The 26,367-nt window shown below is 49.9% G+C and overlaps 1 protein-coding gene across 2 annotated transcripts in view; it reads left to right on the top strand.

Annotated features, from left to right (window-relative positions):
• Window positions 1-423: 423 nt before the first annotated feature.
• The window catches only part of LOC135202965 (uncharacterized), a 75,241-nt gene continuing 49,297 nt past the window's right edge, over window positions 424-26,367 (top strand). Inside the window, exons 1-4 of one of the 2 annotated variants that reach the window (XM_064232481.1) lie at window positions 424-551; window positions 1,600-1,707; window positions 25,173-25,309; window positions 26,060-26,234. In XM_064232481.1, coding sequence (XP_064088551.1) covers window positions 498-551; window positions 1,600-1,707; window positions 25,173-25,309; window positions 26,060-26,234 — 474 coding nt within the window. In that variant the 5' untranslated portion in view covers window positions 424-497. The remainder of the gene's footprint in view (window positions 552-1,599; window positions 1,708-25,172; window positions 25,310-26,059; window positions 26,235-26,367) is intronic. The other variant, XM_064232482.1, reaches the window with a different exon arrangement.

The raw sequence follows: 26,367 nt of genomic DNA, 5'->3' as shown, positions 1-26,367 counted from the left end.
CCTCATACGACTAAGAGGCGCAGTTTTATAGCCATTACCTCGACCCTTGGCCATAAGAACCAGCGCCATTGCGACAAACCCCAAAATCTGAAAAAGAGTCCATAAAAGAAATTTACTGACACTTTTGCGCTGATCGACTTATTTTCAGAGGTATGATTAACGTTCTATTTTAGTCTCCCATTTCCGTCTTCTATATTCTTCCTAGACATTTATGTAACAGTATCTAAAGGCAAAGGAGAACAATACAAACAGCCGACTTCTTTTATTGCATTTATTTAAACCATTTCTCCCAGTATATCTAGTTATGTTCTAGCATATTTCTTTCTCTTTTCCATATTTTCGTTACATTTCTTTATTTGATGAAAGGAATACAAATTAGATTAAAAATTAAAATGCCGTTGTCAGCCTCTAACTTCAGGTTCCTTGGGTGCAGTTGTGCTGAGAACAAACGAGCGAGTAAACATAAGAGTCGTTTTTGTTCTTTAGTTAATTGTAATATGCAATTGAAGATCTATTTTGTGCCTGTGTGGCTTATTATCCACCTCTATGAAGTAAGACTTGAAGTTTGAAGTTCATTTATGTTTTTGTTTACTATAATAGGGAAAGCTAATTTAATTTGTATTTTGTCGTGACTTTAGTTTAGTTGTGCAGAAGCAGAGAAGTTGGTAACTACCTAACCAATTCCTGTCAGTTTTAGATAGCTAGTAGGTAGGTAGTAACTGTCTTGAGTTAATAGTAAAGGTTGACATGGTACTACTCGAAGATTAATATGAAAAATATTTTTTAAAGAGGTAAAGCCCTAAGCATTCATGTAGCCTGCTATTGTCCATTAAGTAGCCTATAGCTAACAGATACTAGTAGTCTATGGGGAACTCCAATTAGAAATTGCGTGAGAAAACAAAACTACCTAGCTAGCCTAGTAAATTGCACAAACTTGAAACTTCAAAAATTCATAAACCACAAGGTGAGCATTTAAACGATTAATGAGTTAGATGTACCAATACTAGGCTAAATTGTTCAAGTCTGATCAATAGCAGTTAAGAAAAGCCTCTTAAAGAGGTAGGCTAGATGCACCCTCAGCTTACCTGGGATGCTGGGTTGTTCTTGACCAGAATGCCTTGCCTCAGATGTAGTAAACCCCTTGTCCTTACCAAATCTGACTTACAGTGCAGTAAGGAACGTAATTATTTATGTGGAAGCATCCTAACCTAATCTAGCCGAAGCCTTTGAGCCAGTACCTACCCGAATGGCCTAGGGGCTCTGCCCCTTCTTGAGTGTGTCCCTAATAGGCTAACCCTCATCCTAACTGGACCTTCAATGGCATAAGTCATACAACTTAAAATTAGGAGGTTAATCCTGCCTAATCTTGCACTGGATTCTATTTGGTAAGGATGCTTCCCTTTTCCCCCTCTCCCCTCCCTTAGCATTGCACCCAGCACAGTTTTAAGGTTGGAAAGTACAGCTCGAAGGTACAAATTTATTGAATCAATCCTATGCACACCACTTTCTTTTTACACATTAATTCTGAAATCATTCTAGTGTTTTAGTTTTTAGTTGTGGCTGTTGCCAATCTGATTCTACTCTGTTTCATCTTTTCAGGTTTCATCATTACAGCTTATTCTCCGTCCAGTTGGTGTGGAAAGGAACAACTTAGTGGTTTTTGATGCCGAAAACAGTCTAACATTTTGCTATCCAAATTTGGAAGAGGTAAGACCTTATCTCATATTCTAATGTCAAAAGTCAAAGTCAAAGTTGTTAGTTTCAGTCCTCCCCCAAGCTATTGCTTCGTAGGTGGACGTCAGCTAGGTAACTCCAACTCCCTACCATGAAGTCACTCATGGTGGTAACCACTGGTAGACAGCCTGACTTTTATACCCCTGACTGGAGGCGAATGCCGGCCCGCAAGATTACAAGACTAGCATGTTACCAACTGTACTAGCCAACTGTTTTGGGTAATTACACTGATGTAGTATCCAGAAGAATTGGTATTTTAACCCAAGAGGTGCTAGGGGGTTGCTACCAAAAGACAATGGCAATATTATGCCTTAGCAACATCAGTAATGGAACCAATATTTCCTTGCTCATTTTTTAACTTATCACCTAATGTTATTCATGGTTGTATTATCCTTGTTTTGCAGATTAATAATAAAAAATTAAATACAAGATATTTAGAAAACTATTTAAAAAGAATATATTTTGGAAAGAAAACTTTCTTTTCAAAAAATGCATTTTAGTTTTGGAATGCTTTATACCATATTTTCTGAGATAATTTAACATTTTTATCATGACAATATTACTCCTTAGCTATTCAAGAAACACTTATAAAATTGGAAAATATATACACAGCAGTTATTAATTGGTTGAATTGGTGTATATGTGTGTGTATGTTAACAGACATATGCAAACTAACTTTTAAACCAATATTACCATTGTCACTGTTGCTATAATTATCTGTCTCTATATTAGTATTTGATGGAAAAGAAGAAGCATCATCATCAAAAGCCATTATCACCAAAATTACAATATAAACAAAGATTTATATAAATTTTCGAACATTGTAAATTCAAGATATGAAAGCCTCCTTGGTCCCACCCTCCGGGGCTGACGGAAGATTTACAATTATGCTATTTTGATACCTATGATTAAGAGAAATCTGGCATCTTTTATGTCCAAGAGTGAGCTGAATGGCTGATGAGACTGTTGACATCACTGAAACAGAGCTAAGGGGAGGGGCTAAATTAACCGCGATATTAAAAAATAAAGCATCAATAATATCGACGTCGTCCTTACGCGGCATATAAAGCGTCTATTTTAGAGCCGCGCCGCACCTTGTGAGTTAAGTGGGATTAATTAGAGCTCGCAACAAACAAATCGCACTGGTAAAACTGTCATACATAGCTGTTTGTTGAAAGTAATATTAGATGTTGTGTAGCAACTTTACCAGTAATAAATTAACAAGAACTCAAACCTTTTATAACGAAAACCAAAATTAGACGTGACCTTAATTTGATGGAGAGGATTTAATTTTGATTGTCTGGTATATATAGGCCTGTGTTCCAAATTTTGACAGTAAATATATATGTAGTATAGAGGCTGTATTAAATGAAAATTCATTTACATAGTTTGTTACCAGTATATGTAGTTCTTGCATTTATTTGGTATACAGTCAAGAATCCTTTATCATCTTTCTTATGTTTCCCTAGACTTACCATCTTCCATCCTTCAATGTGTTATCTTCAGTCCTTTTCATTGGTCGTCTTCAGGGTAGCATGAGGGTACGTATTAGGTTGCTTGTCCCATTGGCCTTAGCACAGGCATTCAAAGCAAGCTTGTATAGCAAAAGTGTTCAATTGTGAATTGTTGTTCTGATAGTTTAAGAACAACTGTGAATACTTCATAAGGGCCTTGTGTAATCCCTAAACACAGTAAGTTTAACTTGTTCCGACACGGCATACAAACCTTCGGTCCTTTTACAATAGGAAGGTACTAGCGGCAGCTGGATAGGTCGTAAGCTTTCGAACAAGGGGTTCGGTAGTTAACTGCTTGTCCGACAGGCGCGCGCGACTGGGAGGTAAACAAATCACTTTTGCTTTCGGCCTCACAGAGATTGTGGACGTGTGTGTTCTACGCTCTCTGCCCGCTTCTCGTCGTTTTGCTTTCCCTTGGTTGTATGGTTGTGTTTGTGTTTGAGTGAACATTGTAAGTACAATCATTCCCTTTTTCATCATCTTGATAATTAATCTGATCAATTATGGAGTCTCCACGCCCCGCTACCCTCCGGAGATTGTGCCCGGGTACCGAAGGGCGTAAATGCGGTAAGTTCCGCTCCTTCCCAGAAATTGATCCCCATATTTTGTGCGCTCGGTGTCGGGGCCGCGAATGTACCCGAGCCGAGCCCTGCGAAGTATGTATGTCATGGTCGGAGGGGCAGTGGGGCTTGTACGAAGGTAGGAAGAAGCGAAGGCCTGCAAAGGAGTCGTCGGAAAGCTCTCCCGCGACTCCTTTGGTTACGGACACTTCGTCCTCTTTCCTGCCGCCCGCTCAGCTCCCACGTCTGGCGCCTTCCCCTTCGGGGGGGGTTTCTAGGTCCTTCTCCTCACCCGATCTGTCGAGTGTGGAGGAGGGCGCGAGATACCCCGACGTTGAGTTGTATTCTGGGTCCTCTAATTGTTCGTCTACATCGCACGGACGGGAGTAGGATCCTGCTAATCACCCCGACCCTTTGCTTCCTCAGGTTGCTGTTGCCGCGAAGGACGACCTCGGACAGGTGTGGGCATCGTTGGGTTCTGCTGCAGGGCGTGCCGAGTGTCCAGGGGCTGCTCTACCATCTCGCTGGCTCTGTGGCGGTCACACACGCTACGGTGACGACCACTACCACGACCCTGTCAACTCCTGGCTATGCTTCACCTCCTCACCTGGTGTACACCCCGCACGCGGTCTCTGTTACACCAACTACAACTACATCGGTGCAGGGGCCAATCGCCGTACCACGGGGGAGTGTGATGCCGCCGCCTGGGTTTGCCGTGCTGCCTCGACCGGACTTCGTGTGCCCGAAGAGCTCGCCCCTGGACCTCCCACCAGTACCTAGGATGTCTGTGCCGCTGGTCCGTCCACCTGGTCTGCCTGTAACAGCCTGCCGTACCTGCCGTACCTGCCAGCCGCTGTTTCACGGACGTGATGTGCCTTGCCGACCACTGCTGCCGTTTCCTGTATCTGTTCCTGCCGTCTCCACTGCTGTTCCTGTGATGCCTGCACCTGCTGACGTTGTTCCTGTTCGTGGCGCCGCTGCTCCCGATGCCGATCTGTTCGGACAGGTGCGTCCGGGCCCTGTTGCTTCGGCAACAGCAGCCCCGGCTCCGCCCTGGATGACAGATCTGACATCGGTCCTGAGGAAGCTGACGAAGAAGAAGAGGAAGAGGAGGAAGGTGTCGTCGTCTTCTTCGTCGTCGTCGTCGTCTGCCGCCTCTCCCCCTTCATCTTCTAAGGCTCCACAGCCTAAGAAGAAGAAGGTCGCCTCCTCCCCCCCAGGAAGTCTCCTTCGGGAGCTTCTAAGAGCCTGTCTCGCTCCGGTGAGACGGGGGGTTCTTCCGCTGGTCACCCTGCTCCTTCGGGGGCAGGACCCGTCTCTTCTTCCGCAAGGAAGAAGACTACGGGGACCAGAGGGGTGCCGGCTAACACCGGCACTTCCTCGCCTGCTGTTAGTGGTTCGACCACGGCAGCAGGATCCGTCTCGGCCTCTCGTTCGCGAGAGGTACCGATTGTACGGTCGCCCACCAGCGACCGTGCAGCTAGGAACCAGACCTCTGAGCCAGCTCAGCGTCAGGTTCACGGCACGGAGCGGAAGACTGGTGACAGCCGCTCACGCGACTCTCACCAGACCAGCTCTCGCTCTCGCGGCGACCAGCTGGCTACCCGGGCTGACGTGACGGTCCACGACCGGCCACGGGCTGAGGCTGGGAAGAGGATCCCCTCGTTCGCTGGCACCAGCCACGGCTGGTACCAGCGACGTGACGCGCCATGAGGATACGCACCGGTCTCACCGTGACAGCGGAGCTCGCCGGTCGCCTGACCGTCACTCTCACAGAGAGCGATCGGGTACAGCCACCAGCACCAGCTCTTCTGACACGCGAGACCGGGGCCGCTGTGCTCAGTCCAGCCGTTCTCCACAGCGAGACGGTTCGACCAGGCCTGCAGCTCGATCGCCACCGCGGGTTGACGATCGCCTGCAGCCCTCCAAGCCTGCTGGTTCTGCCAGCGAGCGAGGAGGGAGCGTCAGGTCTGCCTCTCCCATACCTTCAACCTCCTCGGGTTACACCGGGAGGAGCGAGGTATTGAGGAGTGATCGTGAGGGGTGCGCCCCTCAGGATCCCACCACGACGTCCTACGTACCAGGCACGGTTCTCGGACCGGCCAGGTCGTATGCACAAGTGGCTGGAGGAGACCGAGAGGGGTCTGTCGCTGTTCCCCCCCTCGAGGGGGGAGGATCTCGGGAGCTGCTCCTGTTCGAGGGACTGGATGGTCCTACTCCGCAGGATGCAGTCACTCCTGAGATTCAGAGGAACTTTGCCGAGGTAATTGCGCTGATTCGTCAGCACAACGACCTTGGGGAAGGATCGCCGCTCCCACCATCCGAGCCCACGTCCCGGCTCGAGTCGTTCTGGGGCCCGAAGAGGGAACCCAGACCGACGGTGGGTTTGCCGCGGTCTGAGCTTGCCGACTCAGTGCTGGACCAGGTAGAATCTCTTGTCTCCGGGCAAGACAGTTCTCTCAAGTCTGGCAGGTCGAGCAAGCTGCTTCCACCTCCTCTGCTGCGACAGCGGCGTTTTTACGTGCCATCTGAGGACCCGATGCCGCCCAAACAGGTGAACCCGGAGTTAGCCAGGCTAACGCCGGGTGTGTGTCTGCAGCAGCTCCTGTCAGAGAACCTATGGTTCTCGCAGCAAGAGGCACTCGGCCTGGAATCCACTGCCATGGCAGCTTTCCAGCCGTCTCCTGGATAGATCTGTGGTCCCTCACAGTATCTAAGGTCGCAGCCAACTCCGGGGGAATTTCTCCCAAAGATGACTCGGCCTTTAGGAGACTTTGCCAGTCTGGGGGAAGAGCCATCTCCTTCCTTGCCCACCAGACGGTAAACCTGTGGGCCAACCTGGTTCTCCGACGTAGGGACGCTGTCCTTACTCGAGTTTCCAGGGCGGCTGGGCGTGAAGCGGCATTGGGACTTCGCAACGGACCGTTACGGAGTTCCACGTCTCTCTTCCCAGGAGAGATGGTGGACGCTGCGGTGGACAGACGGCACACTGACGACAGTGACCGTCTGGTACACCAGGCAGTTCGAAGGCTTCTGGGCAGCCTCGAACTCGCGGCCAAGCCAAAGAGCTCGGCTAGCGCTTCCACGGTGGCTAAGACGGTAGTCGCGTCGAAGCCCCACGGAAAGACTCTGTCTTCTTCGACTTCTGACAAAGGGGAGCCGTAACCAGCCCTCCTTCTCCCGAGGAGGCTCTGGGAAGAAGTCGAAGAAAGGGGGGAAACGCTAGGGACGGCGTTCCCCCTCACCTGCTGCCGGAAATGGGGGGGTGCCTGGCCAGCCATTGGGCAACTTGGCAGCGCTACGGCGCCGAGACCTGGATTGTAGATGTCCTTCGGGAGGGATATCTATTACCCTTCAAAATCTCGGCCACCCCTCACCTCCAAACCCGGTCCAACAGCAGTCGTACATTCCAGGGTCATCGAAGGACGTAGCATTGAGACAGAAGATGAAGACATGCTGAGCAAGAGAGCTGTAGAAATCGTCACGGATCAGTCACCGGGCTTTTACAGTCGACTCTTCCTGGTGGAAAAGTCTACGGGAGGCTGGCGCCCGGTGATAGATCTCTCTCCCCTGAATCGGTTTGTTCGCCAGACCCGGTTCACGATGGAGACGGCACGTTCCGTGCTCGACTCCATCAGGGAGAACGATTTCATGCTTTCAGTGGACTTGAAGGATGCGTTTGTTCCGACACGGCATACAAACCTTCGGTCCTTTTACAATAGGAAGGTACTAGCGGCAGCTGGATAGGTCGTAAGCTTTCGAACAAGGGGTTCGGTAGTTAACTGCTTGTCCGACAGGCGCGCGCGCGCGACTGGGAGGTAAACAAATCACTTTTGCTTTCGGCCTCACAGCGAGTAGACGTGTGTGTTCGACGCTCTCTGCCCGCTTATCGTCGTTGCTTTCCTTGAGTATATGGTTGTGTTTGTGTATGAAAGAATCATTGTAAGTACAATCATTTCTCTTTATTCATTGAATTGTGATATTTTGGTCAATCATGGAATCTCCTCGCCTCGCTACCCCACGGAGACTATGCCCGGGTACCGAAGGGCGCAAATGCGGAAAGTTCCGCTCATTCCCGGAAATTGACCCACATATTTTGTGCGCTCGGTGTCGGGGGCGGGGGGAGAATGCACCCGAGCCGAGCCCTGTGAAGTGTGTAATAATTGGTCGGAGGCGCAGTGGACTTTGTATGAGGGCAGGAAGAAGCGAAGGCCTGCAAAGGAGTCGTCGGAAAGCTCTCCCGCAACTCCTTTGGTGACGGACACTTCGTCTTCTTTCCTGCCGCCCGCTCAGCTCCCACGTTTGGCGCCTTCCCCTTCGGGGGGGGTTTCTAGGTCCTTCTCCTCACCCGACTTGTCGAGTGTGGAGGAGGGCGCTAGATACCCTGACGTCGAGTTGTACTCTGGGTCCTCTATCCGTTCGTCTTCGCTGCGAGCGGGTTAGAGGATCCTGCTAATCACCCGACTTTTGCTTCCTCAGGTGCGGTTGCCGCGAAGGACGACCTCGGACAGGTGTGGGCATCGTTGGGGCTGCAGGGCGTGCCGAGTGTCCAGGGGCTGCTCTACCATCTCGCTGGCTCCGTGGCGGTCACGCATGCGACGGTTACGACCACCACCACGACCCTTACAACACCTGGCTACGCTTCACCTCCTCACCTGGGGTACACCCCGCACGCGGTCTCTGTAACACCAACTACATCGGTGCAGGGGCCAGTCGCCGTACCACGGGGGAGTGTGATGCCGCCACCGGTTGCCGTGCTGCCGCGACCGGACTTCGTGTGCCCGAAGAGCTCGCCCCTGGACCTCCCACCAGTACCAAGGATGTCTGTGCCGCTGGTCCGTCCAACTGGACCGCCTGCACAGCCTGCCGTACCTGCCCAGCCGCTGTTCACGGACGTGACGTTGATGACCACTGCTGCCGTTCCTGTACCTGCTCCTGCCGTATCGACTGCCGTTCCTGCGATGCCTACACCTGCTGACGTTGTTCCTGTGCCTGGCTCCGACGCTCCGATGCTGATCTGTTCGGACAGGTGCGTCCGGGCCCTGTTGCTTCGGCAACAGCAGCCCCGGCTCCGCCCTGGATGACAGATCTGACATCGGTCCTGAGGAGGTTGACGAAGAAGAAGAAGAAGAGAGGAAGGTGTCGTCATCGTCTTCTTCGTCGTCGTCGTCGTCTGCCGCCTCTTCCCCTTCTTCTTCTAAGGCTCCCCCGCCTAAGAAGAATAAGAAGGTCGCCTCCCCCCCCCTAAGAAGTCTCCTTCGGGAACTTCTAAGGGCCCATCTCGCTCTGGTGAGACGGGGGGTTCTTCCGCTGGTCACCCTGCTCCTTCGGGAGCAGGACCCGTCTCTTCTTTCCGCAAGGAAGAAGACTACGGGGGACCAGAGGAGTGCCGGCTAACACCGGCACTTCCTCACCTGCTGTTAGTGGTTCTTGGCCACGGCAGCAGGATCCGTCTCGGCCTCTCGTTCGCGAGAGGTACCGAGTGTACGGTCGCCTAACAGCGACCGTGTAGCTAGGAACCAGACTCTGAGCCAGCTCAGCGTCAGGTTCACGGCACGGAGCGGAAGATGGTGACAGCCGCTCACGCGACTCTCACCAGACCAGCTCTCGCTCATCGCGGCGAGGACAGCTGGCTACCCGGGCGGACGTGACGATCCATGACCGGCCACGGGCTGACGGGCTGGGAAGGGAAGAGGTCCCCCCGTTCGCCGGACACCAGCCACGGCTGTGCCAGCGACGTGACGCGCCGTGAGGATACGCACCGGTCTCACCGTGACAGTGGAGCTCGCCGGTCGCCTGACCGTCACTCTCACAGAGAGCGATCGGGTACGGCGACCAGCACCAGTCCTCTGACACACGAGACCGGGGGCCGCGCTTCTCGGTCCAGCCGTTCTCCACAGCGAGACGGCTCGACTAGGCCTGCAGCTCGATCGCCACCGCGGGTTGACGATCGCCTGCAGTCCTTCCAGCCCACTGGTTCTGCCAGCGAGCGAGGAGGGAGCGTCAGGTCTGCCTCTCCCATACCTTCAACCTCCTCGGGTTTACACCGGGAGGGGCGAGGTATTGAGGAGTGATCGTGAGGGGTGCGCCCCTCAGGATCCCACCACGTCGTCATACGTACCAGGCACGGTTCTCGGACCAGCCAGGTCGTACGCACAGGTGGTTGGAGGAGACCGAGAGGGGTCTGTCGCTGTTTCCTCCCCGAGGGAGGAGGGTCTCGGGAGATGCTCCTGTTTGAGGGACTGGATGGTCCGACTCCGCAGGACGCAGTTACTCCTGAGATCCAGAGGAACTTTGCCGAGGTTATTGCGCTGATTCGTCAGCACAACGACCTCGGGGAAGGATCGCCGCTCCCACCATCCGAGCCCATGTCCCGGCTCGAGTCGTTCGGGGGCCCGAAGAGGGAACCCAGACCGACGGTGGGTTTGCCGCGTTCCGAGCTTGCAGACTCAGCTGGACCAGGTAGAATCGCTTGTCTCCGGACAGACGGTTCTCTCAAGTCTGGCAGGTCGAGCAAGCTGATTCCACCTCCTCTGCTGCCGACAGCGGCGTTTTTACGTGCCATCCGAGGATCCGATGCCGCCCAAACAGCCCGGTGAACCCGGAGTAGCCAGGCTGACTCCGGGTGTGTCTCTGCAGAGCTCCTGACGAGAACCTATGGTTCTCGCAGCAAGAGGCACTCGGCCTGGAATCTACTGCCATGGCAGCTTTCCAGGCCGTCTCCTGGCTAGATCTGTGGTCCCTCAGTATCTAAGGTCGCAGCCAACTCCGGGGGAATTTCTCCCGAAGATGACTCGGCCTTTAGGAGACTTTGCCAGTCTGGAGGAAGAGCCATCTCCTTCCTTGCCCACCAGACGGTGAACCTGTGGGCCAACCTGGTTCTCCGACGAAGGGACGCTGTCCTTACTCGGGTTTCCAGGGCGGCCGGGCGTGAAGCGGCGTTGGGTCTTCGCAACGGACCTCTACGGAGTTCCACATCTCTCTTCCCAGGAGAGATGGTGGACGCTGCGGTGGACAGACGGCGCACTGACGACAGTGACCGTCTGGTTCACCAGGCAGTCTCGAAGGCTTATGGGACAGCCTCGGGACTGCGGCCAAGTCTAAGAGCTCGGCTAGCGCTTCCTCGGTGGCTAAGACGGTAGCGGCGTTCGAAGCCCGGGGAAAGACTCTGTCTTCTTCGACTTTCTACCAAGGGGAGCCGTAACCAGCCCTCCTCCCAGCCCTCCTCCTCCCGTGGAGGCTCTGGGAAGAAGTCGAAGAAAGGGGGGAAACGCTAGGGACGGCGTTCCCCTCACCTGCTGCCGGAAGTGGGGGGGGGGTGCCTGGCCAGCCATTGGGCAACTTGGCAGCGCTACGGCGCCGAGACCTGGATTGTAGATGTCCTTCGGGAGGGATATCTATTACCCTTCGAATCTCGGCCACCCCTCACCTCCAACCCGGTCCAACAACAGTCGTACGTTCCAGGGTCATCGAAGGACGTAGCATTGAGACAGGAGATCAAGACCATGCTGAGCAAGAGAGCTGTAGAAATCGTCACGGATCAGTCACCAGGCTTTTACAGTCGACTCTTCCTGGTGGAAAAGTCTACGGGAGGCTGGCGCCCGGTGATAGATCTCTCTCCTTTGAACCGGTTTGTTCGCCAGACCCGGTTCACGATGGAGACGGCACGTTCCGTGCTCGACTCCATCAGGGGAGAACGATTTCATGCTTTCAGTGGACTTGAAGGATGCGTATTTCCAAATACCCATTCATCAGTCCTCCAGAAAGTACCTCCGCTTCATCCTCGACGGGACGGTGTACCAGTTTCAGGGCACTTTGCTTCGGTCTCTCAACCGCCCCACAGGTGTTCACGCGAGTGTTCACTCTGGTGTCTGCTTGGGCCCATTCGCACGGGATACGTCTGATGAGGTATCTCGACGATTGGTTAGTCCTGGCGAGCTCCCGCTCGCAGTTGCTACAGGACAGGGATCGACTGCTCGAGTTCTGTCGCAATCTGGGGATCGTTGTGAACTTCGAAAAGTCCGATCTCGAGCCCAAGCAGAGGATGAAGTACCTGGGTATGCTGATCGACACGGGTAGCAGGGCGAGTCTTCCCCGCAGACTCGCGGATCAGCAGATTCAGGGAGGCAGCCAACCAGTTCCTGTCTCGGCAGGAACAGGTAGCTCAGCGATGGCAAGTCGTGATCGGACACCTGTCGTCACTCGAGAAGTTAGTCCCTCACGGGCGTCTTCACCTGCGGTCTCTTCAGTGGAGACTAAAGGAGAGTTGGTCACAGGCGACGGATCCCCCAAGCTTTCCAGTGTCACTGACACCGAGGTGAGGCAGGACCTAGCCTGGTGGCTGGACGACAGGAACCTCTTAAGAGGAGTGCCCTCTGCGCACTCCCCCCCCAGGACATGCAGCTGTTCTCAGACGCATCGACCGAGGGATGGGGTGCACACCTGGAGGAGTTGCTGACTTCAGGAGTGTGGGGACGAGAACGACAAGCACCTTCACATCAATGTACTGGAACTCAAGGCAGCGTTCCTCGCTCTCCAAGAGTTCCAAGACCGCTTGATGGGACACTCAGTGGTGTTGATGTGCGACAACACACGGTAGTGGCCTACGTCAACAAACGGGGGCCTAGTGTCTCTCCCGTTGTACCAGTTGACTCGGCAGGTGCACGAGTGGGCCGAGGGCACACTCAATAGAGCTGTCGGCACGCTACATTCCAGGGAAGAGGAATGTAGTAGCAGACACGCTCAGCCGTCGGGATCAGGTGATAGGGACCGAGTGGTCTCTACACCAGGACGTGGCGGAAAGGCTCTTCGACCTGTGGGGGCGACCAGTCGTGGATCTGTTCGCCACCCGGCACAACAGGAAGCTCCAGGTGTTCTTCTCGGCCGTGCCGGACCCATGGGCAGCTGCAGAGGACGCTCTTCAACACCCGTGGGACAACCTCTTCGTCTATGCCTTTCCCCCGTTCAGCCTGATTCGCAAGGTGATCAGTCGAGCACTGGTCACCCCGAATCTCAGGATGATCCTGGTGGCTCCCAAATGGCCACAGGCCATTTGGTATCCGGACCTGTTCTGGCTCATTCTCGCATGGAGAAACCGAGAGAGATTCCCCCTTGGCACAACCTTCTCGCCCAGCCACACGTCGAGCGGTACCCACCGAGCAGTCCAGTCCCTACGTCTTCACGGCTGGCTGTTATCCACCATCTCTTGCGAACGAGAGGCTTTTCTCGTAGCGCAGCAACAGAGATGGCTGGAAACGTCCGTCAGTCCTCTGCAGCTGTGTACCAGGGGAAGTGGGCCGTCTTCTGTGGTTGGTGTCGTAGACGGGGTCTATCTCCTCTCAGAGCCACTCTTCAGCAGGTAGCGGATTTCCATCGTTTTCATACATTCAACTTCCCTGTCAGATATATACTTAGCTATAGGACTCCGTCGTCCCCGATAGAAATTCGAATTTCGCGGCACACGCTACAGGTAGGTAGGTCAGGTGATCTACCGGCCTGCCGCTGGGTGGCAGGGAATAGGAAAACTATTACCTTCTAAGGACAGATTTTTCTCTATCGTTGGACTGTAAACATACGTTTACGGTTCCTCCTGATTTGATTTTCGTGTTTCATCGCCATCGATCTTCTGGGCTGTCTTTTACAGGGAAGTACTGGGTCTTTGGTTCGGCATACGCTTTTATTAACTTTTAATGAATTTCGCTTCGAAATTCGAAGAAAAAATACTAAGTGAAAACTACCGAAATCATCGGTAGACACTCACATAGTTTGCCATAAAGAGAATTATTAATATTTATTCATTATTATATGTAATAAAGGTTACAACTTTATTAAGGGAAATATTAAACTCTAATTTCCTACTTTAGGAAGTCAGAAAAGCATATAACTAGATACGCTTACTTTATAAGCTTAATAGCGTTTGTGCTAACGAGCAGTTAGAGTAGTTAGCAGTACTAGTAGTTGTTGCATCCTCATCACCTTTTTACTCCTCAGAAACTACAAATTATATATGCAAATTGAAGATAAATGGATAGCTCAAATGCAAGCTTTTAAAAGGTAAGAAGTGAATATAGTGTTCCCCCATTGCAATGGAGGGTGCGTCTGATCGGCTCTGTCTCGCTCCCAGGTCTAGACCTCTTCCAAGCTCACAAGCCCAGAGGAGAAGGAATGTCGACAACCGCAGGGGGGTTTCAGAGAATCCCCACCGATCAGGCGTCCCCCTCGGCAGGTTCTGTAGAACGTCCCAGACTGCCAAGTTCGCCATTGGAAAGGCGTCCTAATGTAATGTGTTCCCCTATTAGACGGATAAGGAGAAGAAAGTTTCAACGGCGTAGATTCAATGAAGATGCAAGATAATCTCGTCGTAGATATCGGAACCTCAGAGAGAGATCTTTCGATAACAGTTGCGGTAGAGGCATTGCCCTATCCTGTTTTCGTCCCCCGTACAAATAGACGGAGGCTCTATCCCATGGGGTTTGAAAGAGTTATTTCAACAAAATTCCTCATCGGTACATATGAAAATATATCTATTCTGAGAAGAACGAATTAGATATTAAAGAATATATGTTGATCGAATGAATTATGGATCTCGTTTAATGATTAAACATACATATATAATTTTTAAGCTTCTAGCTCCTCGGACATGAAGCGCCTGAAACGCCTGAAGCGCCTGAGGCGCCTGAAGCGCCTGAGGCGCCTGGAGCGCCTGAAGCGCCTGGAGCGCCTGGGGCGCCTGGAGCGCCTGGGGCGCCTGGAGCGCCTCGGGCGCCTCGGGCGCCTGAAATGAGGCGTAAAGCTCTTCAAGTAAAAGGAATGAGGCGCAACGCGCCTGAAAAGCCTGAAGTGGCTAAAGGGAAATATTTAACTCCTAGAGAGCCTAGAGCGCCTGATATAAAACATAGGGCGCCTAGAGAGCCTAGAACGCCTCAAAGGAAAAACAAAGCGCCTAAAGAGCCTGAGGCGCCTGAAACGAGGCGCAAAGCGCCTGAAGCGTCCGAATGGAGACGCAAGGCGCCTGCAAAGCCCGAAGGACGTAAAGCGTCTAGAGCGCCTGAAAGCAGGCGCAAGGATTTGTACAACCCAAAATACAATTTGGATGAGTTATCGGGATTTGAAGCGGACTTGGAGGCTCCTCTTTGGGATTTTTCTCAAGATCAATTTTCCCCTGACAGGGCCTCTAGGTGTCGCACAGGTGATCGTAGCCCCTGTCGGGAAGGAATTGATCATGAAAAAAGAGAACGACATATAAGGACTTCTCCTGGTAGGGACGAAAGTTGTCGCACAAGCGGCCACCGTCCTTGTCAGGAGGGCCTTAGGGTAAAAGAACAACATCGGCCTTCTCCTGGCAGGGACTCAAGATGTCGCACAAGCGACCGTAGCCCTTGTCAGGTTAGAATCGGTACTGCTAAAAGCCCTTCACCTTACGGAAGGAGGCGCTCTCCTCCGGTTGCTCATTCTTCTCCCAACTTGATGGACAGGAAATGGAAGATAGATCGGAATTGGAAGCCAATAAGGGAGCAGGTCTCTCAGTTTATAAGACCTTAGCGACCTTTTTTTTATTGAAAATTAGTTCATTACTAATAAGACGATATTAAAATCTTCCTCCTTCTAAAGTAATGCAACCAACCATTGTTTTACAGAAAGAGTGGCAATCGTTTGCAAATTGAACAAGGTTCGTACGAGCTCTCATTCATTGATTAGAGGCTCTTCCAGATAATAGAGGCGTAGAATACGGCCTTATCTCCAAGAGAATAAAAATTTGAGGGATTCTCTTCGATCCGAGAGTTTTCATTGCGATCTCTTTCGACTAATGCTAATTCGTGTTTATGACGAAAAAGAACGGAGAGGGCAAAATTTCCATTCTCTCTCCGCATCGGAGAGGAAAGAATGTAGAAGGAAGACTTGCTGCATACGACTGCTGAATGACAAGTCATATACGCATACCATAGTTGCCTTTGTGGTTCGCTACGAAATTATCTATATCCTTACAGGATTTTCCTGGTAAGGACTTCGCTTAAAAAGTTTGTTACGACAATACCTACTCAGCTTCGGTATTTAACAAAGGTTTGGCTTAAATTGGCATTATTGAGAGCTTCCTTAGGCTCGGGAATAATTTTATTATATTCCTTCATTAAATGAAGTAACTGGCAACTCACGATGAATGCAGCCAGGCAGCGAGCGAGACGGCAGGGCTGTCATTGTAAGCGTAAGGCCAATACAGTACCATCCAGGTCTCGGTCATTACCAGTTGGTTGCATCTCTCTCTCAAGGGATCGAATGGTTAACCGTATATTCCCCCTACAATCATGGACTTAGTCGCGAATGGAGGGGATAGTTAAGCTAACATAAATAAAAATATGTCTGCCTTTTGCCTAAGAAGTTTTCAATAAAAAAGATATTATAACCTTTCAATGCTGTTTACCGTAGGGAACATTATTAAAGGATTCTAACACAGCAGAACATTATATTATATAATGCTCTCATGCTTACGAAAGCATGGCTTATTAGAATACATGCTTAGTGAGAAGATGGATGTAGTAGAGAATTCACTTTAAGACTACGGTATGGTCAAGTCTTTCGAGAAACGCACACAACCTTTTAGAATCAGATATTGCTCAAGAGAAGATGGATGAGTGGAATGGGAAACATTCTCTTCGTGGCAGAAATGGTTTCCCTGAATAGAATATACTACGTATATAAGAGTTTTTTCCTACTAAAAACGGAATTAACATGTGTAAGGATGTCGTGTACCATAAAGGCACAGATGTTCTGGTACATAACATAAAGAGTATTAGAAGAAAGCGCCGGTCTGAAGCGCCAACTGGCACAATGAGCCAAGAGCACCAGCCAAGATATTTTCTCGTTTAGCGAGTTATTAACATAATTTTCCTGAGTCAGTAGCCTCTCAGACAGCACGCTCGGTAACGGCAAGATTCGTTCCTGATTTTCGTTACCATTTAATCACTTAGGCCAATTCCACGACTCTCTCATATCGCAAAGAGCATCGAGAATCTCTTTTTTCGCTCCTGTTCGCGTTAACAAAGAGAACCTATTTGGAAAAAGAGGTTCGATGCAAGATTTTGCATGTCCGTGAGAACCTTCTCGATCGACGATAATAACTGTTAATGTATGTCTAACATTTATTGGAAAGAGTTGTGAGAACCTGCGGAAAGTCTTCTTCATAGATCTCTTAGCAAGGTAGAAGACGAACAGGCTTCCTATAGAATGCTTCCTTTTCCTCGAACCAAGAGAGGTAGCAATATACGCCATCTTTATTTTATAGAAAGGGGAAGATACTATAGTCTTTTTTTTTTTTCCCCTAAATATAAATATAAATATAAATTCTTTACAGAATTTAAGATAAAGGGCGTCAAAGAAAGAGAGGATAATACTTTATGCCTCATTTTGGCTTCAGAGAGGTTGGATTCACAGAGGTCACGTTCTTCTCACAGCATGTTTTTGGAAGTCTTTTCCAAGAGTCTCGATATTCTATCAGCATCTATTATTAAATGGACCTTAACAACCTCTCCACTCTGAGTCTGTCTGCATGCAGACTGACCAGAAGTGGACATAAATGAGAGGATTTTTCAAGGTAGATGACAATAGTCATGGCCTAGACATAGAATTGCTGCAGATCGTGCTAGAGGGAATGAGGAAACTGTCCTCTTCCGATACCTCTGTGAACCACATAGCGGTTTTTTCTTCCCTTTCAGAGGGAAGAATCACCTTGTATATACTGCTATCAAAGAACGCAGTAAAAGGCTATACTCTGTCTCTACAAAGGGAATTGGAGATAGCAGAGGATTAAGATCTTCAGGATCTTATTCGATATATACCTTAATATGACAAGATAGGATATCATGTCTTCTAATGGGATCTTTTTTGTGGCCACAGATTCCATGTTCCGACAAGATGGAAACTGCTCCTCATCAAACTTCTTTGAGAAATTTTTATGAGGGAATTCTTTGTTTCTCTGGGTCCTAAACGACCAAGAAGACAAGTGAATTTTTTGAGCATTGGAATCTCGCATCAGATTCTATGGAGACATAGACAATGGGTTCTTGCCAGCATAGTATGTCTAGCAAAAGAACTGAAACCCCCTATTCCTGATTCAATGTTTTCAGATAGAGGTTTCGTTGTCCAGGCAGAGTACTTACGTTTTTCATCTACAGTAGAATGGTTCAAACGTTTGCCTACAGAGTCTTTGGTATGCGATGACGGCTCGAAATGCTTCCCAGAAGGTGTTCAGAGGGATACAATAAAGAGCTAGAAATCAGGAGTACTCCCAATTTCAACTCGGAGTCCTCCTTCGACTTCCAGGCTTCTTACCTTCTCGGGCAAGGATAGGGAAGATTCTGCAACGAGACACCCCTTCAACATGTAAGAAGAGATCTCGTGAGCACGGAAGTATTTCAAGAAGGACCCTCCTCGGAGGAAGACCTTATCTCTGTACGGTTAGATATCCTATCGTCTACTGGATGTAGCTGATTACAATCACCTCCCCTTACCGGAGAGACCAAAGCTCAAGTGAAAGAATTTCTTCCACCCTTCTCCAGTCTCCTGATAAACGATTGTGGTGTTAAGGACTTTCGGACAATGTAGCGCCAATCAGGCGCCAAAATACCAGAACAGGCGTAAAGACGCCAGAGGAAGACAGTCCAAATAAACACTGTCATGGTCTGATGAGGAGAAGGAGCGTGCCTCCAGCCTGGCGCAGATGCGCTAGAGGCAAATAAATCGGAAAAAGTGTCCGATGTGGGCATCGCCAATTTCCTCGAGACTCTTTAACAAGCTCGAAGCTCCAGCAAGTGGGGAGAAGAAGTCAGCCAGGCGCCAGGCTCCAGGCAGGCGCAAGGCGCTAGCCAGGCGCCAGGCAAGCAACATGCGGCCAGCCAAGCGCGAGGGCATCAGAGGCGCGAGGCGCCAGCCAGGCACAAGCCAGGCTCTAGGCTTCATCCAGAAGAGATCAATTTCAAAGTGTGATCTCTAAAGCACTTCTTAAGTAACTTGATGATTCCTTCAAACAGCTGAGAATTAAAAGCGCTTGAAGTGCGAGCTTTTAACAATTCTTGTTCTTTCCATAACAATATGTCGTGAGAGACATATTAGCTGTAATTTACGGGAGATGCAACTCTGTGTTGTCTTCTCTTTGCACGAAGGAGGTCAAGTTGACCTATGAGAGATCCTTTCTCTCTTGGTTACGTGTCTACGGATACGTTGCTGGGATAGGGAGCCGACAACTGATCCTTAACTAGTGAGTTAAAAAATTTTATTTTTAACATAATAACTATTTTCTTTGGGTTATTTGAAATGAGTTTGGGGATAGCTCTTTTCAAAATTAAGCACAAACCCTCGTGTTAGGATCAGGTGATCGGGATCGGTGTTGTGCTCCTTAATTATGCCAGTAGGCATAGGTGTTTTGTCATGTAAGTGGATAGGACCCCTTTGACAAATAAACCATTAGATTCTGTCAAGTAAGTGGATAAGACCCCATGGACAGATCTACAAGAACTCTTAGCCATAGGTCACATCCTCGCTGAGGCTCTTGAGACGAAGCAGACTCCTAGCAATAGCTAGGAGGTCAACCCTTCGTCTAAACACATAGGAACCAAGGTTTTATTTATTTATTACCTACAAACGTATGTTGTTTACCATGTCTAATCAGTAATTAGCTGTTCTCTTACCCACCGCCAAAGAAAGGTTGCCAATCAGCTAAGTATAATATCTGACAGGGAAGTGAAATGTTATGAAAAATGATATTGTTACTTGTTACAATAAAGTTTCATACATACTTACTCCTGGCAGATATATACGATTGAATGGGCCCACCCAGCCTCCCCTCAGGAGACAGGTGGAAGAGAAAAATCTGTCCTTAGAAGGTAATAGTTCTATTCCTGCACCCAGCGGCAGGCCGGTAGATCACCTGACCTACCTACCTGTAGCGTGTGCCGCGAAATTCGAATTTCTATCGGGGACGGACGGGAGTCTATAGCTAAGTATATATCTGCCAGGTAAGTATGTATGAAACTTTATTGTACAATAACAATATCATTTTTCTTCGCCGAGAGAAGCTCCTCTCAGTCCCCACAGTCAAAGGATACAGAGCCGCCCTGGCTCTCGTCCTGAAACTGAGGGGATTGGACATCTCGAACTCGTTCGAGATCTCCTTGCTTATGAGGAGCTTCGAAAAGGTCTTGCCCACCCAGGGAACTCAGGCCCCCTGCGTGGGATCACACTCGTCCTTAGGAGTTTGACTCGAACGCCGTTCGAGCCACTCCGAGAGTCGTCAGACAGGGATCTGACCCTCAAGACCCTCTTCTTGCTGGCCCTGGCATCGGCGAAGAGAGTAGGGGAACTTCATGGTCTTTCCTATGATGTACGACACTCCAGGGGATGGGGATCTGTGACGCTCGATTTCGGTCCCGAACTTCGTTGCGAAGACTCAGAAAACCGTCGGTCCCTGACGACAGGTTCGAGTCCTTCACGATTCCCTCCCTAATGGACTTCACCGATATGATGCGGATGAGATGCTGCTTTGTCCTGTGAGGGCGCTACGGCGCTATCTGAAGAAAACTCGAACACCTCAGGCCCTGAGTGTCGACGCCTCTTCGTTAGCACCGGGGTAACAGAAAGAAGTATCCAAGAAACACTCTTTCATTCTGGCTGCGTGAGGGTCATCAGGAGGGCGTATGAGGCTGATGGTAGTGACGACATCCGTACGTCCCGTCCGAGAGCTCACGAAGTCAGAAGTATTGGCCCCCTCGTTGGCGTTTCGTAAGAACTTCTCCGTGGCGCAGGTCCTGAAGGCAGGTGTCTGGTCTAACCAGACTACCTTTACGTCCTTCCTACCTTCGGGATATTGCCCACAGGTCTTGGATACCTTTTCCTTGGGGACCGTGGTGGCTGCTCAACAAGTTGTGTAGCTAACCCAGACCCTCGCAGGCTGAAACAGCATCGAGTCCTGGTGTGACTGTGTGGATGGATGTGTGAGTGAGTGAGTGACTGGCTCCCTCTTCCCATCTTTTCCTCCTCCTCTACCTGTGGGCAGAGGGCCACGGTCGTCACTACGCTGGATGAGGACGAGATGCAGGTGAGCTATATGACAGAGCCCCATCATATCTCTTTCACTAGGGATAGGAGCAGAATATCCACCACTTCCTCCTACAAGGGGGGGGAAGTGGATGCCTACAAGAGTCAAACCCATGACTTTATATTTGCTCCTGTACAGGAACAAGTTCTTACATGCTGGTACGAAGAGATACGCTTGCCTCTCTCTTAGTACTCGGTCCAGAGGTCTGACCATTGATCCTGCAGTGCACACCCCGATCAATCGGACAGAGGCTTGGATCCCTCCCTCGCTCTTACGACCAGGGAGACTTCCAAGGTTGGGCGAACACCAGTCTGTTCACAAAAGACTCAGATTCCTCCCACCAAGAAGTGAGTCTTCCTATTGTAAAAGGACCGAAGGTTTGTATGCCGTGTCGGAACAAATGACAATTTGTCCAAAATTGCATTTTTCCTAACTATACAAACCTGAGGTCCTTTTACACATAGCCCACCTCATGCCACCCTCACTCTGCAGTTTTTGCTTGGGAAAAAGCCAAAAGCTAAAAAAGATTTGTTGTTTACCTCCCAGTCGCGCGCGCGCGCCTGTCGGACAAGCAGTTAACTACCGAACCCCTTGTTCGAAAGCTTACGACCTATCCAGGCTGCCGCTAGTACCTTCCTATTGTAAAAGGACCTCCAGGTTTGTATAGTAGGAAAAAGGCAATTTTGGACAAATTGTCATATTTCCAAATACCCATTCATCAGTCCTCCAGAAAGTACCTCCGCTTCATCCTCGACGGGACGGTGTACCAATTCAGGGCACTTTGCTTCGGTCTCTCAACCGCCCCACAGGTGTTCACGCGAGTGTTCAATCTGGTGTCTGGTTTTGGCCCATTCGCACGGGATACGTCTGATGAGGTATCTCGACGATTGGTTAGTCCTGGCGAGCTCCCGCTCGCAGTTGCTACAGGACAGGGATCAACTACTCGAGTTCTGTCGCGATCTGGGGATTGTTGTGAACTTCGAGAAGTCCGATCTCGAGCCCAAGCAGAGGATGAAGTACCTGGGTATGCTGATCGACACGGTCAGCAGGGCGAGTCTTTCCCCGCAGACTCGCGGATCAGCAGATTCAGGGAGGCAGCCAACAGTTCCTGTCTCGGCAGGAACAGGTAGCTCAGCGATGGCAAGTTGTGACCGGACACCTGTCGTCACTCGAGAAGTTAGTACTCACGGGCGTCTTCACCTGCGGTCTCTCCAGTGGAGACTAAAGGAGAGTTGGTCACAGGCGACGGATCCCCCAAGCTTTCCAGTGTCACTGACACCAGAGGTGAGGCAGGACCTAGCCTGGTGGCTGGACGACAGGACCTCTTAAGAGGAGTGCCTCTGCGCACTCCCCCCACCCCCCCCGGACATGCAGCTGTTCTCAGACGCATCGACCGAGAGATGGGGCGCACACCTGGAGGAGTTGCTGACTTCAGGAGTGTGGGACGAGAACGACAAGCACCTTCACATCAATGTACTGGAACTCAAGGCAGCGTTTCGCGCTCTCCAAGAGTTCCAGGACCGCTTGATGGGACACTCAGTGGTGTTTGGATGTGCGACAACACCACGGTAGTGGCCTACGTCAACAAACAGGGGGGTCCTAGTGTCTCTCCCGTTGTACCAGTTGACTCGGCAGGTGCACGAGTGGGCCGAGGCACACTCAATAGAGCTGTCGGCACGCTACATTCCAGGGAAGAGGAATGTAGTAGCAGACACGCTCAGCCGTCGGGATCAGGTGATAGGGACCGAGTGGTCTCTACACCAGGACGTGGCGGAAAGGCTCTTCGACCTGTGGGGGCGACCAGTCGTGGATCTGTTCACCACCCGGCACAACAGAAAGCTTCAGGTTTTCTTCTCAGCCGTGCCGGACCCATGGGCAGCTGCAGAGGACGCTCTTCAACAACCCGATGGGACAACCTCTTCGCCCTATGCCTTTCCCGTTCAGCCTGATTCGCAAGGTTGATCAGCGAGTATTCTGGTCACCCTGAATCTCAGGATGATCCTGGTGGCTCGCCATTTGGTATCCGGACCTGCTGGCTCTTCTCGCAGGAGAACCGAGAGAGATTCCCCCTTGGCACAACCTTCTCGCCCAGCCACACGTCGAGCGGTACCACCAAGCAGTCCAGTCCCTACGACTTCACGGCTGGCTGTTATCCACCATCTCTTGCGAACGAGAGGCTTTTCTCGTAGCGCAGCAACAGAGATGGCTGGAAACGTCCGTCAGTCCTCTGCAGCTGTGTACCAGGGGAAGTGGGCCGTCTTCTGTGGTTGGTGTCGTAGACGGGGTCTATCTCCTCTCAGAGCCACTCTTCAGCAGGTAGCGGATTTCCTTGTGTTTCTTCGCCGAGAGAAGCTCCTCTCAGTCCCCACAGTCAAAGGATACAGAGCCTCCCTGGCACTTGTCCTGAAACTGAGGGGATTGGACATCTCGAACTCGTTCGAGATCTCCTTGCTTATGAGGAGCTTCGAAAGGTCTTGCCCACCCAGGGAACTCAGGCCCCCTGCGTGGGATGTGACTCTCGTCCTTAGGAGTTTGACTCGAAGACCCTTCGAGCCCACTCGAGAGTCGTCAGACAGGGATCTGACCCTCAAGACCCTCTTCTTGCTGGCCCTGGCATCGGCGAAGAGAGTAGGGGAACTTCATGGTCTTTCCTATGATGTACGACACTCCCAGGGGGATGGGGATCTGTGACGCTCGATTTCGTCCCGAACTTCGTTGCGAAGAACTCAGAAACCGTCGGTCCCTGACGACAGGTCGAGTCTTTCACGATTCCTCCCTAATGAACTTCACCGATAATGATGCGGATGAGATGCTGCTTTGTCCTGTGAGGGCGCTACGGCGCTACCTGAAGAACTCGACACCTCAGGCCTGAGTGTCGACGCCTCTTCGTTAGCACCGGGGTAACCAAGAAAGAAGTATCCAAGAACACTCTTTCATTCTGGCCTGCGTGAGGTCAATCAGGAGGGCGTATGAGGTGATGGTAGTGACGCCATCGTACGTCCCGTCCGAGAGCTCACGAAGTCAGAAGTATTGGCCCCTCGTTGGCGTTTCGTAAGAACTTCTCCGTGGCGCAGGTCCTGAAGGCAGGTGTCTGGTCTAACCAGACTACCTTCACCTTCTACCTTCGGGATATTGCCCACAGGTCCTTGGATACCTTTTCCTTGGGACCCGTGGTGGCTGCTCAACAAGTGTGTAGCTAACCCAGACCCTCGCAGGCTGAAACAGCATCGAGTCCTGGTGTGACTGTGCGGATGGATGTGTGAATGAGTGAGTGACTGGCTCCCTCTTCCCATCTTTCCTCTCCTCTACCTGTGGGCAGAGGGCCACGGTCATCACTACGCTGGATGAGGACGAGATGCAGGTGAGCTATATGACAGAGTCCCATCCTATCCCTTTCACTAGGGATAGGAGCAGAATATCCACCACTTCCTCCTACAAGGGGGGGGAAGTGGATGCCTACAAGAGACAAACCCATGACTTTATATTTGCTCCTGTACAGGAACAAGTTCTTACATTGCTGGTACGAAGAGATACGCTTGCCTCTCTCTTAGTACTCGGTCCAGAGGTCTGACCATTGATCCTGCGGTGCACACCCCGATCAATCGGACAGAGGCTTGGATCCCTCCCTCGCTCTTACGACCAGGGAGGCTTCCAAGGTTGGGCGAACACCAGTCTGTTCACAAAAGACTCAGATTCCTCCCACCAAGAAGTGAGTCTTCCTATTGTAAAAGGACCGAAGGTTTGTATGCCGTGTCGGAACAAATGACAATTTGTCCAAAAATGACAATTTGTCCAAAATTGCATTTTTCCTAACTATACAAACCTGAGGTCCTTTTACAATAGGAAGGTACTATTGTAAAGGACCGAAGGTTTGTATGCGTGTCGGAACAAACTGCAGTGAGGGGTGGCATGAGGTGGGACTATGTGTAAAAGGACCTCAGGTTTGTATAGTTAGGAAAAATGCAATTTTGGACAAATTGTCATTTTTGCTTGGGCCAAAAGCAAAAGTGATTTGTTTACCTCCCAGTCGCGCACGCGCGCCTGTTGGACAAGCAGTTAACTACCGAACCCCTTGTTCGAAAGCTTACGACCTATCCAGCTGCCGCTAGTACCTTCCTATTGTAAAAGGACCTCAGGTTTGTATAGTTAGGAAAAATGCAATTTTGGACAAATTGTCATATTATTTAGCATTTCCCTTCCTGTTCATCTGAAACCAGGAGGGTGTAGTAAATTAAACACCTGGCCCTTTACCAATAAAGATAAGGAAACTTCTTTCAGGAAGTGAATGCGCATCATGTACACCTCCCTGCCCGAGACAGGGACCATGGACTTGACCCCCTCCATGAAGAAACTCAGTTAAGGAATAATGCCAGAGTCATCTGCAAGGAGATCAGTGGTTTTACTCACCTTGAGAAGTAAGGTTTTTTTTGGCAATGAGAGTAGTATTTACAGTAAGTTAGGTGAGGTTCTTATTTCTAGGCATCAGTTATACTTAAATTCCAGGAGTTAGTTATATTTTTGATGAGGGCATGTTCTAACTTTCTGTATTTGTAAACTTCATTCTGTTGTAAGGACAAAATTTTTCATGTTAACATAGTATGTATACTATATTAGTATGTTAGTTTGATTTTCTGTATATGAAATAAAGTAGCTAAAATGGACAAACAACTTTTCATACTCTGTATTGAGGAGTATGGCTTTTCCTAGAATAATTTAGAAGCTGCTCTTTACAAATGATTTAAGTTGCTACTACATATTTTAGTAGCAACAAGATAATGATACAGTCATCAGTGAGTATTAATGTTATCAGATAACAATCATGTGCTCTAGAAAGCTCAAACTTCATTATGTCTGTAAAGTTATGTACAGTAATGGTAATGGAAGAACACTCCAAATATTGAGACTAGCTGTGATTTTCATAAGCTCTCCAAATATTTTTATACATAAAGTAGATTTCTTTTGTTAACATTTAAGTTGTTTTAATTGAATTCCAATTGTAAATTAGAGGTCAGATTTTACTCATCGTAACTGCTTTGCGCGTTCATATCAGCTGTGGATTGTAATGTATTTCATGTATTTCAGTGGTCCTCCTGATGTTTATTTAAATATAATTTGAGAATAATTTTATTTTATATTAACCAAAAATGTTTTGAATTTCTCCAAAGGGTGTATCCAGTGCCAGCACCCAAAGATCTACCAAAGAAGAATAAGAGAGTGAAATGGATGGCTGAGTGCATGGGTTATGAGCCTCTTTTGTCTCACTGTTTCACTTTCAACGTCTCTAGTGTTGATGCAAAGTGTGAAAACCTTCTGGGAATTAAATGTGGATATTGTTCAAAGGTAAGTAGTAAAACCAGGGGAAAGGACTGAAGAAATATCTCAGATTGAACCCAAGGTTACTATATTGTAGAAGAGGAAGTACAGTATGTCATATGTTAACCCTCTCTTTGGTAGCATATGCTCTGCTCCTTGG

This window comes from Macrobrachium nipponense, chromosome 33, assembly GCF_015104395.2.
Source record: "Macrobrachium nipponense isolate FS-2020 chromosome 33, ASM1510439v2, whole genome shotgun sequence".
NCBI classification, from domain to species: Eukaryota; Metazoa; Arthropoda; class Malacostraca; order Decapoda; family Palaemonidae; genus Macrobrachium; species Macrobrachium nipponense.
The sequence above is the reverse complement of the archived record's forward strand: the minus strand, read 5'-3'. Positions and strand labels throughout refer to the sequence as shown.